Source organism: Phodopus roborovskii, unplaced genomic scaffold, assembly GCF_943737965.1.
Source record: "Phodopus roborovskii unplaced genomic scaffold, PHOROB, whole genome shotgun sequence".
In the NCBI taxonomy this organism is placed as follows: Eukaryota; Metazoa; Chordata; class Mammalia; order Rodentia; family Cricetidae; genus Phodopus; species Phodopus roborovskii.
In genome coordinates, this window is record NW_026125052.1 from 27,994,339 (window position 1) to 28,011,572 (window position 17,234).

Genomic DNA, 17,234 nt, shown 5'->3' on the forward strand with positions numbered 1-17,234 from the left:
TGGTCAATGTGGTTTTGATTTTAATAGAGAGACCTTGTATAGAAGCTCTCCTTACAAGAACGTTTAGGGATGATGTGACCAACTATCTCAGATTCACTTCAGCAAGTTCCCCCGGATGAGCTAAGGCAGTGGATCTCAATCCCCTTTGGGGTTGTGACCCCTTTGGGGGCAGCACATCAGATATCTTCCAAATCAGATATTTACACTGCAATTCATAACAGTAGCAAGATTACATTTATGAAGTAGCAATGAAACCATTTTATGGTTGGGGGTTGCCACAAGATAAGGAACTGTATGACGGGGTCAACGCATCAGGAAGGTTGAGAACCACTGGACTAAGGGCTGGGGGAGCTGGCTATGACTTAGTCACATTGAAGCTGGAGATGGGGTAGGTGAACATTTCAGTCCTCCCCCAACTCTTGCAGATGGTCAAGCATTCTAATAACTTAAAGGAGGGAATCTTTCTTATTACATGTCTAAGGGACAGCCATCCCACTTCCCACAGATACTCTGAAGGCTGAAGAAGCAAAGAGAAAAGACCTTCACTTTTATCCACTTGCACTCTCAAAACATCAAGGTCTCATTTTACAATAAAAACAGGGCTGAGGCTGTAGCTTCTAGAGTGCTAGAAGCTCTGAGTTCAATCCCCAGCACTTCATAAACCAGATATGGTGGTACATGTTGTAATCCTAGGACTTGGAAGTGGAGGCAGGAGGGTCAGAAGTTCAAAGTTACCCTTGGTTGCATACTGAATTTAAGGCCAGCCCGGGCTATGTGATCCTCCTCCAGCTGTCTGTCTGTCTGTCTGTCTATCATATTCTGTTTCTTAATGTGTATGTGTGTGTGTACCTATATGAGTTTATGTGCACCACAAGGATGCAGATGCTTGCAGAGGTCAGAGGGTGCCTTGGAGTTGGAGTTAACAGGCAGCTCTGAGCTGCCACATTGGTGCTGGGAACTGAACCTGGGTCCTCCATAAGAGCACTGAGTGCGCTTACTCACAGAGCCACCAATCCAGCCCCATGTTTTCTTCTTTAATGTAAGAAAGAAGCATGGCTTTGGGTTCAATCTGCTCTCTCAGTTACTTTCATTCTGAACAATGGCTTATCTTCCATGACTCAGTTTCCTCCTCTGGGAATTGGGGTGATGATCACAAGGCTGAATTCTTAGGGGTCTTGCATGACAGAACAAGTAGCATATGCAGCTGATGTCGGTAAACCCCTGTAAGTGTGATACCTGTGACTGCCCATGAGCTCCTGTGCTCAAACTATTAGTCAGCTGGTGGCCACTGGTCTGTACTGCACAGTTCCCGAGTACAGGGACGGGATGAGCCTGGGATCAAGCAGTGTTGGGGACCTCTGCATTGTCTTCTTGTTCTGGGTCACCACAGGCCATTGCCCTAGTTGTCCTGGCCGCTTGCTGGCCTTCCAGCCCTTGGGGAGCTTTTTGCCTTAGAAGTTGGTAGCTCATCCTTCCCATACATAGAATAAAACTTATGCTTAGGCTTGGCAGCCAGAAGCTTAATTGTTCCCACCTCGGCCTCTGTGCTGCACAGCCATGCAGACCTCTCTCCCTCCCCCGAGTCCCAATTAGCAGCCTTTTCTGGCCAGTCAGCAACCTCAAGCTCGGGTTGCAGCCCCTGTCCCAGAAAGACTCTTTTTGGTCCATGCTCCCTACCTTTGTGGGAGTGAAAGTGTGGCCCAGTGGCTCTAGCTCTGGTCCCTAGGTTGCTCCTAGTACAAGTAGAACATTCTTTTTGCAAAAACAATCGTCCTTCAGATGATCTTGGCTGTGGTACATGCGCAGCCTCAGTGCAGAGGACTTGAGGATACGGCAGCCGTCGCCTTAAAATCACCAGGACCCATAGCTCAAACCCAGAGTTTGGAGTTTTCTCTCCATTGCCCTGGCTTCCCAGCCCCCCTAAATTCCCTGCTTCTTTTTTCCCACTCCTGGAAATGACCATGTGGCATCTGTCTACCTGCTCCCTCCTGCTGAGGGCAAGCACAGCTTACCCTTCAAATATAGAGTTTCCCCTATGCTATGCAGTATGTCCTCCCTTCTCTCAGAGGGAAGCAGGCCTCTTTGCGGGAGAAGAAGGGGACCCCCAAGATGGGATGCAGGGACAGGATAGCTGAGAAGTCCAGATCCCAGCAGTTAAACTGGCCAGAAAACCAACTAGCATTGGCGTAGCTGCTACTCGGTTGCTTCTATTGGTTGCTGCCTGGATTGTGTCTGTGCTGACTTCATGTGCCAAAGTTTTAAGCCCGACTCCCGGAGGGTGGCTGTGTTCAGAACTTGGGCCTTTAAAGTGCTGCTTAAAGTCACGTGAGGTCACCGGGGACAGACTCCAACCCACTGTCACTGGTGCTTTTGCAAGAAGAGAGGATGAGGTCAGAGACTCATGAGGGTAAAAAGAGAGGGCATGACATCTACACCAAAATCCAAGATATCAGTCAGTAAGAGGCATGCTAGGGTTTTAGTCCAAGTCTGCCTGAGTCCTAATCCCGTGCCTTTGCCGTGTATTGGGTCAATTAGAGCCCATGGAGACTTGCCTGACAGGTGGCATTGAGAGCCACACCATAGTGGTGGGGAGTGACAGCTGCATTGCTCTGGTGGATTATGGCTATGCCCAGGTGTACAGGCCTTGCTTGTGGCTGGAGTGTACCGAGGAGAGCCTCTTTCTGGTGACAGCTCGTGCTTTCACAGAAGCCTGTAGGTGGCCTTGAAAGTCATGGGGGGGGCATCCTCTGCTTTTGTCTGACCTCTGCCTGCTGGGGTCTGGTTTCGGAACCCACTGCTCTTCCCTGGACCCCCATTTCTCCCCTCTCTCACCTTGAACCCTCCCAGGTTCCTTTCAAAGCGTAGAAGAGACCCTCACCTACCTTGTACCCCTGATTGATGCCATTGATGAACTGGGGGCTGGGGGCATTCCAGGTGAAGCGGATGGTGGTGGAGTTGGTGGCTTCTGCATGCACGTTGCCAGGGGGAACCGTGGGAACTATAGGAGATCAAGAGATGGTTATAGCTAAGGGGCTACCCATTCAGCTTGTCCGGCATGGTAGAGGATACAGGCAGACTCTACAGACCATGCTTGACCAAATCTTCCTTCCCCCTTAGCCATCTGCGCAGCAGGAGCCGGGCGGAGGGTGAAGATGCCACCCAAGCACCATAATGAAGGCTCAGGTGAAGTCAGCAACATGGACTGGGGTGTTCATGACATATATGGATGGCCCAGCAGGCATGCAGCCCAACTGGCCCAAGGACCTGGAGAAAGGGACACACCTGCTTTTTCCCCCACGGCCCCTTTCTCTACCCACCTCCCTGTAGTGTCCACTCAGTGACTTTGCTGCTGTAGACACCCAGCCCGGCGCTGTTATAGGCAGCCACCTCGATCTCATAATTGGTCCAAATGATGAGGTCCTCTAACAACAGGTTGTTGACATCAGCATCTGTGATGTTCTTAAACTGGTACCCAACAGGCAGCCCAGCCAGGCAGTATCTGAAGGAAGAGGTGAAAGTGGATAGAGTCAGCCTACACACTTGTGCGCAGCAAACTGCCCAGAGCAGGCACGATTCTCGATTCTGGGAACCTTCCATTGATTTACTGTGTCTGGGCTGGGCTGTCCAATGGGGTCCCCACTGGAGCTCAGTGACATGAGTTTGGTGCCAGTGAGGGATGAACTTGACTTTGGTGTAGTTTTGGTTTGAGTCATGACAGCTGACAGTTGGCTACCTTGCTGGACAGTGCATGTCTAGAGAGAGTGTTTAATCATGTAGCCCAGATGTCCAGCCTTGAACTATATAGCTGAGGATAACCTTGAAATCCTAATCCCCCTCTACCCCCAACCCCCCCCCCACCCCCATGCTGAGATTACAGATCTGTATAACCACGTCTTTGTGATGTTAGGTATCAAACTCAGGACTTCATGCATACTAGGCAAGCATTTTAGTCAGCTGAGCCACAAACATCCCCTGGAACATGGAGACATGGACAAGATTGCCAGCCAGGGAGGCTGAGAGTCCCTGGGGGAGGTGTCACAGGTGTCAGCTTTTGGGGATCGTGACCAGAAAAGCACTCCTCAGGTTTAGCTCATTTTCTTTCTTTCCCTGGTACTGTGGCTCCTTTGCTGAGAGGGACTGAGAGCCCACAAGGCTACCGACCTCCTCATATCTACCTTCTGTTGCAAAGCAACAGAGGAGGGGATATGAGCAAGGAAATGTGGGGTGTTCTGAATGAATGAAGGCCCAGTTCTAGGAAGAAGTATAACGCTTACCTACGTCAGGGTCTGACAGTTGCAAAATCAGAGCCCCTAAAGAGTTTCTATGCATTTGGAAACCAGAGGCTCATCCAAACACAGATGGCTTGACTATCCCCTTAGCTTCCTGTTGAGGAGGCCTTGGTGTCTGCCCAGTGCTCAGGTAGTGCTGTCTGTCTCTATTGGGTTGGGGACTACATCCTGAGAACCTTAGGATCAGCCCCAAACCACAGCAAAATCAACTGATCATGGATGGACAGAGCCATAGACTCTTAACTGTGGAGCCCTCCAGCACCCAAGGATATTGGTGTGCAAGGAAGAGGCACAGGCTTGGAAAGGCATTTTGCAGACAGGTGTTTCTAGTAACTACAAATCCCAAGGTAATTAAAAATTATTATGAAATTTAAAAAAGTATGCGTTGGAGTGTTTTTTGTATGCATGTACGTCTGTTGGTGCATCATGTGTGTGCTTGGGGCCCAGAGAGGCCAAGGGAGGGCATTAGATCCCTTGGAACTGGAGTTACACATGGTGTGAGCTGCCATGAGGGTGCTGGACTTGAACCTGGGTCCTTTAGATGGGTAGTCAGAAAGCATACTTAGCCATTGAGCTATCTCCTCAGCCCCCAAAAGTTACTTAAAAATTTTTTTTGTGTGGGTGGCATGCTTATGCCATCGCACACTTGTGGAGGTCAGAGGACAATCTGTAGGAACTGTTTTTCTCTCTCCAATCCCAGGGATTGAACTCAAGTCCTTAGGCTTGGCAGCAGGCATCACCACCCACTGAGCTATTTGAATTTAGGATATTTCACTTTGGCCAGCTCCTACGTCTTCTATTAGGTTACTAGTGAAACAGTTCTCAATTAAATGCGAAGCTTAAAAGTCCACAGAACTAGCCTTTGTTTTCAACAAGAACTAGAGAAATAACTTCCTCCTTTCGGACAATTCTTTCCCCATCCATTTTCCTACTTGTGTTCCATCTAGCTGGCCTGTCCAATCTTTGGACATTGTGACACCACACTGTCATCTACAAAGTTCATATTAACCGTGCAATTCAATTTCAAACAGAAATTGCAAAAAGGAAAATCTCATAACGTTTTAAATAAGTTTGTGATTTTTATGTTGACCATTCATAGCTAACCTTTTTGACACACATGATATTCTCGGGCTGGACACACCTTATTCTAGACAGAAGCCAGGCCTTCGGCAGAGCAGTATGAATGTGCAGGAGGTTGGCTGCTGGCATAGCCATCTCTTTCTTCATGTCTGCTCCTACATCAGCCCTGCCCTATGGCAGCATTGGCTCCCATGCAGCCTTGAAGGAATTATACTGTGTTCTTGTTCAACCATTCCTGCTAGTTTTCAAGGCTATCACCGTTGTTCACTCTTCTGCAATTTTGGTGTAAATCCCTCTTGTCATGGGTGTTTCTCGTCACCTGATCTTTGTTAGCCAGCAAGGATGGGCCATGAGCTTGCATTGCTTTCTAATCCACTCCCATCCCCCACAGGGCAGGGTGCCCTCCTGGCCCTAGGGTGGGCCTGTACCTGATGATATAACCCTTGAGGATCCCATTCTGGTGGCTCTCAGGAGGCGGTTGCCACTGGATCATGATGGACTGGTTGGTCCGGCCGCTGGCAATAACGTTCTGTGGAGGGGCCGTGGGGGGCTCCTCGGGGAGGGAAACCCTGGAGCAAAAAACAGCAAGTGTGGTTGGACCTTTACTCCACCTCTACCCCATCTACACAGGTGTGTGACGGGTGACAAAGAGGCCAGGCATACTATATACTGTCCAGGGCTAATTCTGTACCCTCACTGTGTGCTGTTGAGCAGCTCAGTTAATGTCCCTTTGTGAATTTTTTGTTTTGTTTTGTTTTGAGACAGGGCCTTGCTTTGCAGCCCAGGGTGGCCTTGAACTTGTAACCCTCCTCCTTCAGCCTCCTGAGTGTAGGGTTACAGGCACATGCTACTGCGCCTGGCTTCTTAATTGTTTTAGGAATAAGGTCTCAACCATGTCCCACAGGCTTTGGTGGTGGGCCTTACCTAGAACCCCTTGCTGGGTAAGCAGAGCCCCAGGATAGGTGGGTGGTAATGGCTGGGGGGAGCCCAGCCCCCAGCCTACCTTCTGAAACTAAGTGCTGCATTTCTTTCTATGGCTTGGCTGGGGAACGCAGTGTTCTGCGCAAGTATATTTTTCACACCACTGACGCTTGTCCATTAAAAACCAAAGTTAATTATTTTTGATGGATGTCCTTCCCTTTTTGTTTATTTTTTATGTTTTCACTCCCTGATGGATAGCTTCCCAGTCTTGTCTGCTCCCAGCTTTTAAAGTGGGGGTGGGTTAACCTTTGCAGAAGTAACTCAGGGCTATTAGCACAGAAATTTCTGGTGGGTATGAATCGGTGCATAGCACAGCCACTGGCAAGGCAGGAGTGGGGAGGGGCTCCTGGGGCTTCCAGGTTCCCTGCTGGGATTGTTCGACTTTCCAGGGGTTGAGCCAAACACAGCCTGGCACATAGTAAATGCTCAGTAAGCAGCTTGTAGTGTGTGCGTGTGCATACGTGCGTGCGTGCGTGCATGCGTGCGTGCGTGCGTGCGTGCGTGCGTGTGTGTGTGTGTGTGTGTTACAGCACACATGGAGGTCAGAGGACAACTTACAGGAGTCAGTTTTGGGGTCCAACTCTCAGGTCATCAGGCTTGGTGGCAGACACTTTTACAGCTATCTTACTGGCCCACTTTGTTTGAGACAGGGTTTCTCTGTGTAACCCTTGGCTGTCCTGGAACTCACTCTGTAGACCAGGCTGGCCTTGAACTCAGACAGCTGCCTGCTTCTGCCCCTCCAGTGCCGGAACTGAAGGTGTGCACCATCACACCCGCCTTCTCCCACTTTCCTTTTTTATTGAGACCTGCTCATCTCTGCCTCCTCAGCATGAGGACACAGGCTCATGCCACTGTGCCCAGCAGTTACTGAGGATCAGAGTTCAGGCCCTCACACCTGTGTAGCAAATACTTTACCCACTGAGTCATCTTCCAGCCACATTGCTGTCTTTTTGGAATTTGATTTCTAGCCCAGGCTGAGCTTGAACTCATAATTCTCCTTCATCTCCCAAACACTAGGATTGTAGACCCATGCCACCTCATCCAACCAGGAGGCATCTTCTGAAGAGCCGAGCGCACAGCTTTGGTGCACATACTGTGTCCTACACAGTCATTCTGACATCTTAGATGACAATGGCTTTCCCATTAGAAGAGGCTGCTTCTTACACAAGGTAAGCCGAGCAGGGGTCCAGCCTCTGTATAAAAGTGTGCTAACCGTGAGAGGCCTTGATGTGGATTGCCTATTGGTCTCCATCATCTTGTAAGAGCTTTCTTTGCTAGGATGTCCACAGGTCGAGCATCATTGGAATTGGTCATGGACACTGAAGAGCCACTCTTCCCCATGGACTTTCTAGTCTCTTGAACCACAATGGAAGCCCATGGGACTGGGTGGAATCAGGGAAGTCTTTGAATTTGCCAAGTTCATGGTCACAGGAATGACCCAGGCTTCTTCATGCTTATCATGGACCATGCTGTACCCTAACACTGTTCATCTCATTTAAGCCTCACGCCCTTTCCTGGGAAACCAGTCAAACATCATTCCCCCATTCTATAGAGTGGAAGACTGGGGCCTGAGGCAGACAGTGACACAGAACTGGACACACCCTGTGGCTTGCCCCGTGTGTCTGTCACCCTGATTTGGAGGCAGACAGGTGGTGTCAGGGGGTCACCTGCCCTCCTTACCTTTCTGTGTCCTTGCTGAATTGTCCTTTGCCCACATCGTTGACAGCACAGAGGCGGAACTGGTAGGATCGAGCGGGAACCAGTCCCTTGACCATCACTGAGGTAGCTTCTGGGTCCACACTGGCAAGGAGAATGGTCCATGGAGCATCTGCAGACACATAGGGTTGGGATGAAGGGGCCATTGTGTGGGCGCGAGAGAGATGTGCTCCTTTTTAAAAACATTAATGTTCAAATTTATTTCCTTTTGTGTACCCATGTGTATGTCTATGGGTGTGCATGGGCCATGGTGTCATTTGGAGGTGAGAAGACAACTTGAGAGGGTTGGTTTTCTCCCACCTTGTGGTTCCCAAGGACTGAGCTCAGGTCGTCAGGCTAGGCAGCAAGTGCTTTTACTGCTTGAGCCATCTCGCCAGCAGTGATGTGATGGGTTTCACTCTTCTTTCTCGGCTCTCTCCATTGGGTTAGCAGGAGAGTGAGTGTCTCCCTAACTTGGTCCAGTATAGGTCACCATGTCTGCTTTTTTTTGGGTCCCTCTAGCCCACGTGACCCTGGGGTTGGAGGGAGATGGGAGGGAGTGAAAGCAGGGGCTCATGGGACCTGAGAAGCCTCCTCTCCTTGAATCAGTGAACTCCGGAAAAGCTGCACCGGCTAGCACTGAAGCTCACAGTGGGAACTTGTGAGAATAACAGCTGATATCTTTGAGGCCACTGGGTCAGCCAGATCTCACACAAACCCCTCCCCATATATTGTTCAAAGCCAGGTTGGCTTTGAACTCATGATTCTCCTGCCTAGGCCTCCCACGTGCTGGGTTACGGGCTATATTCCTGTGCCAGGCTCCCTGTGCAAGCCTTGTTGGGAAGTCATAATAACTGGTCAGCTGTTTGGGGGCCACTTGTGGTCCTGGAAGTAAGACCAGTGCTCTTTTTACATGTGAGGAAGCCATGGCTGCCCAAGGGGAAGCTCTCAGAGGCCCAAGAAGTGTTTGATGGGGGGTCTGGCTGACTCGTACAGGAGACCTTCCGGCTCATGTGACCCTTTGGCCAGGTTGTGTGGGGACATGGGAAGGTGACAGTGGGGATCTTACTGTTTTCTGACATCTCCAAGATGTAGCGCATCAGGGGACTGTTGCCATCAAAGGGTTTGGCCCAGGTCAGATTGATGGCACGTCTCTCCACGGTGCTGAGTGTTGCCACGGGGTGCTCAGGGGCATGGGGAAGCTGCCTGGAGGAGAGATATGTGTGGAGGGCCCATCCCACGTGCTGTACCCTGCCACCAGGTGACAGCAATACTGCAGATTCAGAGTCTTATGTTTCCATGACACTGTGTACCAGACGTGAGTTATAGGATGCTGCCCTTCATGCTAAACTGGTGGTTTTCAGTTTGCTATGCAGAAGAGAATGACCTTGAACTTCTGACCTTCCTTCCTCCAGCTTCCAAATCCTTAGATTGTAGGCATTTGCTGCCTAGCAGTCACTACCATCTTCGTTTAAGTAGCTGTGATTATCCACAGAGGACCCTCAACAAGATTACTGTACGGAAACCTACTACTGGAGAAGCTTCCTAGAAGCATGCACATGTAAAAAGAACACAGGCTGGAGAGATGGCTCAGAGATTAAGAGCACTGGATACTCTTCCAGAGGTCCTGAGTTCAACTCCCAACCACATGATGGCTCACAAATATCTATAATGGGGTCTGGTGCCCTCTGCTGGCCTGTAGGTAGAACACTGTATACATAATAAATGAATAAATCTTAAAAAACAAAAACAAATAAAAAACAAAAGGAGTTTAAATGGAGTTACTCTCTAGTAGGGGCAGTGGCTCTCTTGGGTAGATACCAGCCTGTAATTTTATAGGCTATCCAATAAAAAGCCTACTGCCATGTGTCGGGTATCCTTTTCTCAAGCTGTTGGTCGGAGGGATCCAGTGACTGTCTCTCCAACATTCCAGGCTGTTGCTCTTGCTCTGGGTTACCTTCCAGAGCTCGATGGTAAGACCTTACCACGGAAGACACCATATACTAGTGTTACAGAACATGGAGAAACTAAGCTGGTGTCAACCTGAGGCTTTCAGCCCTCGTGGCTTGCTGCTATATTTCTGGAAGGTTCGATATATACTACTGGGGGAGAAAAGTACCCAACAGTCTTCTCCAGCTGTGAACCCTGCAAGCCACAATAACAACTAGCCTGGCAAAATACACTCACTGGTACAAGGGTGGCACATGCCATGGGAGTAACCAGCCACCTTCGGCTTGGATTCAAGGCCCTGCTTCACAAGGTGGGGTTCCCACAAGACGCCATTAGATGGGCTTAAGACCTATGGTGGTAGAGGAGAGTCTAATACCATCATTGTCCTAAGTAGACAAAGAAATCAATTCTCTCCTTAACTTTTCAGATTAGGGCATCTTTCTGTCCCCACCAGTAAATGATGATGAATACCAAGACCAATGGCTGGTCAATGTGCAGAGAGGAAGAGGCTGTGAAGTGCTCAGCTATTAATGACACATCTACATCACCCCCTCACCCTTGCCCCGCCCCACCCCCTCACCCCTGCCCTGCCCTGCCAGGGCTCAGGGATCATCTTTGAAGAAGGGGTAGAAAGACCGTAAGAGTCAGAGGTAGTGTACATCTACACAGAAACAATACTTGCTGGGCACAACAGGGACACTGCACACATGAACTCACAGTGGCTGTGGCTGTGTGCCACAAATCAGCCCAAATCTCAGCACAGAAGGAGGAGGGGCTCATGAGTCCTACCTATAGCTAAACATCTTGTTGCAAATTGCTGGCTGAGGACTAATCTTTTTGTTTGTTTGTTTAGGGATGTGATCCCAGAAAAGCTAGCTATCCAGGCTCTAGTACATGGTTCTACACCCATGCCCATACATGCAGCAGTAAGAGAACGCGGTGGGTTATAAAGCAAAGTACGTGAAGAGAGGGAAGAATGGTGTGGGTGTGGGCAGGAGCTGGAGGGGAAGGATGCAGGTAGATTTGATCAAAACACATAACACGCATGTGTGAACTTCTCAAACAATAAAAAGGGATGTTTCTTCATAGGACAGGGCGAGGAGGGTTGCTTATTAGATTGCCCTTCCTTCCCCAGGGAGGAATGTAACCCTGTCCCAGCTGCATGTGGTCTCAGGAGGGGCTAGTGTAAACATAGGGCAGAGGGTTAACTGGAGGGAGAACTCCATCTATGCAGCCCCGAGGAAGTCACCATCCATACTTGAGTGGGACATTTTGGTGATGCAGCTGTCTTGGGGTCACCCACACACCTGCAAGTAAGCCCAATAAACTCATTGGGACACCAAGGTGGACTTGGGTGGAATCATTCCTTTGATGTCTTGGTGACCTATCTGGAGAGAGCAGACACTTGTGCCTGCAGATTCTTCTTTCTGGAACGCACAGGGTGTCCCCGACCTGAGACAGGCCTAGGAGGATGTTCAGGCGATGTCTTAGGGAACTTAGGTGGGCTTAGTTGTACACGGCTTTTTGTCTTGACCGAAAGGAGCGGGTTGGCTTTGAATGCCCAGTGCTGCCATCACCTGTGCCTCCTTTGTCCCTTACCTGACTCGAAGGTGGGCATTTCGAGAGTCATTGCCACCAGCTGAGAGTACCCGGCAGGTGTAGGTGCCAATGTCCCCTGACCACGTCTGTGAGATGTGTAGGGAGCCGTTTCTGTCCAGGCGGACCCGGGGATTGGTCTCCACAGCCAGGGTGGCCCCGTCCTTCTCCCACACATACCTATGGGGGGGGGGACAGGTGGGCCAGTGAAAGGAGATTAGTAAGTTTCCAGGGTGGGCCAAACCCACGCCTCCTTCTGGAAGGAATGGACCAAAGGCGGGGCAGGAGGCCATTACAGGCCTCTGGGCCTGGGCTTGTGGGCAGGGAGCAGGGCCTGGGAGGAGGCTGTTCCCTGGGGAGAGCCTGGAAGTCCATCACTCCTGGGCAGGTGCTGGGTTCATGAGCATTCAAGCAGCCAGCCATTACTGGTCATTTACACCTTGGGTTCATATCTGGGTCAAAGTGTTGTTACTTTTGGCCGGAAGCCACCGCAAAACAGCCACTGGGAAAGAGCCAGCCCGGGGAATTCCTCTGAAGATGTTAAAAGATTACAGCTGGAGAAGGAATCAAAGTCTCCAAGCATACTACATTTTGGAATTAGTTCTATGAGGGGAATCGTTAGATCGATGCATCACTGTGACAAATTGACTTTAGTGTCAGAAAAAAAAATCACTTTAGCTTTGGCCCAGTTGGAGCGAAGGGAGACTTGAGAAATGACATGCACACTGGTGTGTGACGGTACGAAATACCTCCTCTAGAGCCGTTAGGGAGAAAACACAGCCGTTATCATTGTCATGGACATAGTTCAAGGCCTAGTTCCCCAGAGGTGGGATGCACAGGACCCTTCAATGAAGGTGGGCTCTAGTTCTCAGAAGGGCAAGATGTCACCAGGCGACAGTGGTTTGGTGAGTCTTAGTGCTCTAAAGTTATGTGGAGTTAGAGAATAAAAGGCTGCCCGTGAGAGTATGTCTGAGGCGTTTTAACCCTTGGGTAGGGTTGTTTAATCCTCTCTGCCTCAGTCTGTCATTTGTAACGTGTGGAACCCACTTACTTGATGAGCTTGTAAGGACTGTAGAGCCAATATGGGATACTTAGGGGCGAACAAAAGATGGCAAATGGTCAGTAAGAGTCAGCCGTAGGTGTTTTCATTGAGGAATATTCATATCAATGATTTCTAGTTGTCAGTCTATTCATCCACCCACCTATTTACCCACCACTTGCTAGCTATCTAGGTTTTCATACATTCATTCCCCCATCCATCCACTCTCTATAGGAGCTTTTATTTACCCACTCACATACATTCACCCATGCACCCACCCACCCACCCATGCACCCACCCATCCATCCATCCATCCACTCATCCATCCACTCATCCATCCATCCATCTATCCATCCATCCATCCATCCACATATCCATCCATCTATCCTCCTATCCAGCCATCAGCCATTCACTTACCCATCTAAGAATCCATCCACTCATGAGCTCATCCATCCATCCATCTATATTTTCATACTTCCCTAGTTTTAAAATAGTCTTTTCTCAACCAAGTATCATCTACTCTTTTCATGTGCTATTTCCATACCATACATAAAAAAAAAAAACCACAAACAATCTGATTCAGGGTGTTCAGGTACAGTCCCCATGTCATTTCACTGACGTACTAGTGTTGGGCATACTATTACCTCCTTTCCCGCTATTGTAGATAATAATGTGATGAACACCCTTATTGAAAAATGTTTACCTGCACTCTACTTCTTCAAAGATAAATTATCAGCAGTGAAACTGCCAAGTTAATTTTAAAGGCTTTTAATATATGCTTAGAAATGGACAATAGCAGTCACTTCCCATTTATCTCATTACCCAGAAAGGAACCATCCTTGCTAGCATTCATGGACTGAGCAGGCTTTTCCTTAAAAGCAGGTCTGTTTGCAGAGAGTTACTGCTGCTTAAGAGATAGCCATGGCAAGCAGACACTCTTTGCTTTAGAACATGATGCTCCAGGGAACACATGTCCCTGCCTGGGAAGCATTTGTTGCTAAACTCAAATCTAATTAATAGGTACTCGATTTTAATTACAAATACAAGGGATAGAAGAATAGGTTAGCATCACAAGATAGTATGTAGCCAAACCCAGAATGTAGATATTCTATAATGGGGTCAGTGAGCTATATCTAAAGTTTTAAAAATGAAACAAAGATTACTTATTTTATATGAGTGTTTGCTTGCATGCATATATATGCATACTCTCTCTCTCCCCCCCCTCTCTCTCTCTCTCTGTGTGTGTGTGTGTGTGTGTGTGTGTGTGTGTGTGCCTGGTGCTTGTGGAGGATAGAAGAGAGCATTGGATCCTCTGGAACTGGATTACAGACAATTGTGGGCTGCCATACAGAGGCTGAGAATCAAACTCAGGTCCTTTGGAAGAGCAGTAACTGCCGAGGCACTTCTCTAGCCCCTAGATAAAGAAGTTTTATTGTGACCTGGACATGCCCATTTGTGGACATATTACAGATAGAGTTGAGTAGTGGTGACAAAGACAATATGGCTCTCAAAGCTAAAACATTTACTCCTGGTCCTTTATAGAAATGGTTTATTGACCTCTGTGCTGTAAAATCTCATTTCTGCAAAGAGTCAGTGACATAAAACCAAAACCAAAACAGAGCCGGTGAGATGGCTCAGTGGGTAAAGGTGCTTGTTGACAGCCAGATGACTCAAGAAGCCAAGCGGTGGAAAGAGGACTGACCCCTCCCGGTTGTCATCTGACTTCCACATGCGTGTCTGCCCCAAATAAAAATTCCCTCCCAACAACAACAGATGAGAATAAAACAAAAGAAAGGGTCCTTTCAACCAATGGTGCTGGAGCCACTGGATGTCACATGCAGAACAGGTACAGCGGTAGCCACAAGCCTCACACCTGTTACAAAAGTTAATTCAAAATTGGCCACAAATCTAAATGTATATGCAGAATCCCCCAACTGCTAGGAGATAATGTATAATCTACACGGCCTTGCCTTTGGTGCTAACTCCGCATGCTACACGGAAGGCCTGATCCCTGGGAGGAAGGACCGATAAGATGGACTTTGTCAAAATTAAAATTTTCTGCTCTTCTACAGATATTGTCAAGAGAATAAAAAGAGAAGCCACAGACTGGGAGAAAATGTTTGCATAACAAATATCTGATAAGGCACTGTTATCCAAAATACACAGAGACTTCTTAAAACTCAACCATAAGAAAACAAATGCCTGATTAAAAACTGGGCTGAAGTCCTTGACAGGCACCCCCCTGATGAAGACGCACAGAGAGGGAGACAGAAATGAGATGTTCTCCCCTAGGCCAAGGAAAAATGCACATCAGAGCAGTAGATGGGTTGGACAGATGGCTCAGCAGTCAGTGGAGCTGTTGTAGAGACTGGAGTTCCATTCCCAGCACCAGGTCAGGCGGCTCACAATTGCCTGTAACTCCAGCTCCAAAGGATCACACTCCCTCTTCTGGACTCCATGGGCGCTGCACTCACAGGCGCATACTCCCACACAGACACATATGCACAGAATTAAAAAAAAAACCCAACACCTCAGAACAGCAACAAGAGCCACCCCACAACTAAGGGATTGGCCAACATCAATCACACGGTGCTTGCCAGGGGAATGCCCCCTCCTCCAAGACGTATGCCACCCCTCTGGGAGACAGCTGGGAGCTTGCTTCTGCTCCTTTCTTTTCATGGGGGCTTACCATGTAGCCCTGGATGGCCTAGAACCTGTTATGTGAACCAGGCTGGCCTCTAGCTCACAGAGATCTGTCTGCCTCTGCCTCCTGAGTCCTGGGATTAAAAATGTGTGCCACCAATCCTTCCTTGGGTGGTTTCTTACAAAATTAAATACAACCTATGCTTAGCCAGGCATGGTGGCTCGTGTAATCTTAGCACTTTGGAAGCCGAAGCAGAAGAATGACTATGAGTTTCAGTCTACAGTGGGCTACATAGCAAGACCCTATCTCAAACACACACACACACACACTCTCTCTCTCACACACATACACACACACACACACTCACACACCACTCTCTCTCTCTCTCACACACACACACACACACTCACACACCACTCTCTCTCACACACACACATACCACACAACTCTCTCTCTCTCTCACACACACACATACCACACACTCTCTCTCACACACACACCACACACACACACTCACACCACATACACTCTGTCTCACATACTACACATACACAAACACCACACACTCACACACTCACACAACACAACACACACACACTCACACATATATACACATATACACTCACACATACCACACACACTCTCACACACACACACACTCACACACACCACACACACTCTCACACACACACACATCACACAAACACTCACACACATACTCTTTTTCTCTCTCTCACACACACACTCACACACACCACACACGCACTCACACACATACACACACATACCACACACACACGAACACACAGAGGCATGTATATATTTACCTAAACTACACTGTTAGCATTATTTTTCATGAATCAAAATTGAAATAAATAAAAAATAAATAGCCTCCAAGTCACTTCAACTCATTAGGGCAGACAATTTCCAGACTAATCTAGTTATGTAACTGGCTGTCAAATCATGTGGCCAGTGGCCCTTCAGGGACCCTTTTGGCTCTAGATCACAACAGACAATCCTGAGCAAATCAGCGATGTACCAACAATTTGGATACCAGAACGCTCATAATGAGATTTCTCCATGTTAGCAAAAATTCAGAAATAATAAAAAAAAAATGCAGTCACTGTGAACTGCTAAACTATGTTCCACTCACACAATGGACTCCAAGCAATCCTGTAATTGAGCTGATGCAAAAATATTTATTGACATGGCACACGGGGCACAGTAGGTTCTTAAGGGAAAAAGAATAGAGAATATCTGGCTTCCTTAATGGAGCTCAAATATCATTACTGATGGTATCTAATTACGGGGAACAGTTAGCTTGTGTTTTTCTCTATCCTTTTTTTTCTGACCTGCATTTTTCTGTAATCGATTCATTACATAGTAAAAGTAAATATATATATATATGTGTGTGTATGCATATATATATACATACATACATACATACGTAATGTCTCAAAGTGTATTGTTCAGGTTCCATCTAGATCTGGATCCAGATACCATATAGATTTTTCTAGAATGACTTTAGAGACATTCCATGCCAGCAGCTTGCAGCTGTCTGGGTCTCATCCCGGGGGCCCAGCTTTGTCTTGACAACACATCGCTTGGGATTTGAGCAGCCAAGGCTTGAATGTGAGCGGCTGATTTACCCCTTTCAAGCCTATTTGGGGTACCCTGTTGTTCTTCGTAGCTAGAATACCCTGTTTCTGGAAAAATATCAGAGTCACGTGGGAGCTTTAAAAATGCTAAAGTTTACCTTCCCACCTATTATCTCAAGGCTGCAAAGGGCAGCAGGGGACTCTATTGCCCTAGGGACACAGGCTGGGAGGAGAGACCAAAGGGCTGGTCTTGGGCATCTACTCTGCTCTCATCTTAAGAAGAGTATATGGCCTGGCTACTTCATCCTTGGGTGAGGATGACTTCTAGGCAAGTGCTACCAGAGATTTCCTGTTTGTGGGTT

General features: G+C 48.2%; 1 protein-coding gene across 2 annotated transcripts in view; it reads right to left on the bottom strand.

Annotated features, from left to right (window-relative positions):
• The window catches only part of Sdk2 (sidekick cell adhesion molecule 2), a 116,073-nt gene that overhangs the window by 60,392 nt on the left and 38,447 nt on the right, over window positions 1-17,234 (bottom strand). For both annotated transcript variants that reach the window (XM_051179891.1, XM_051179902.1), the window contains exons 11-16: window positions 11,595-11,771; window positions 9,115-9,251; window positions 8,031-8,178; window positions 5,798-5,938; window positions 3,318-3,499; window positions 2,883-2,998 (exon numbers count right to left, since the gene is read on the bottom strand). In XM_051179891.1, the coding sequence (XP_051035848.1) occupies window positions 2,883-2,998; window positions 3,318-3,499; window positions 5,798-5,938; window positions 8,031-8,178; window positions 9,115-9,251; window positions 11,595-11,771 (901 nt within the window). The remainder of the gene's footprint in view (window positions 1-2,882; window positions 2,999-3,317; window positions 3,500-5,797; window positions 5,939-8,030; window positions 8,179-9,114; window positions 9,252-11,594; window positions 11,772-17,234) is intronic.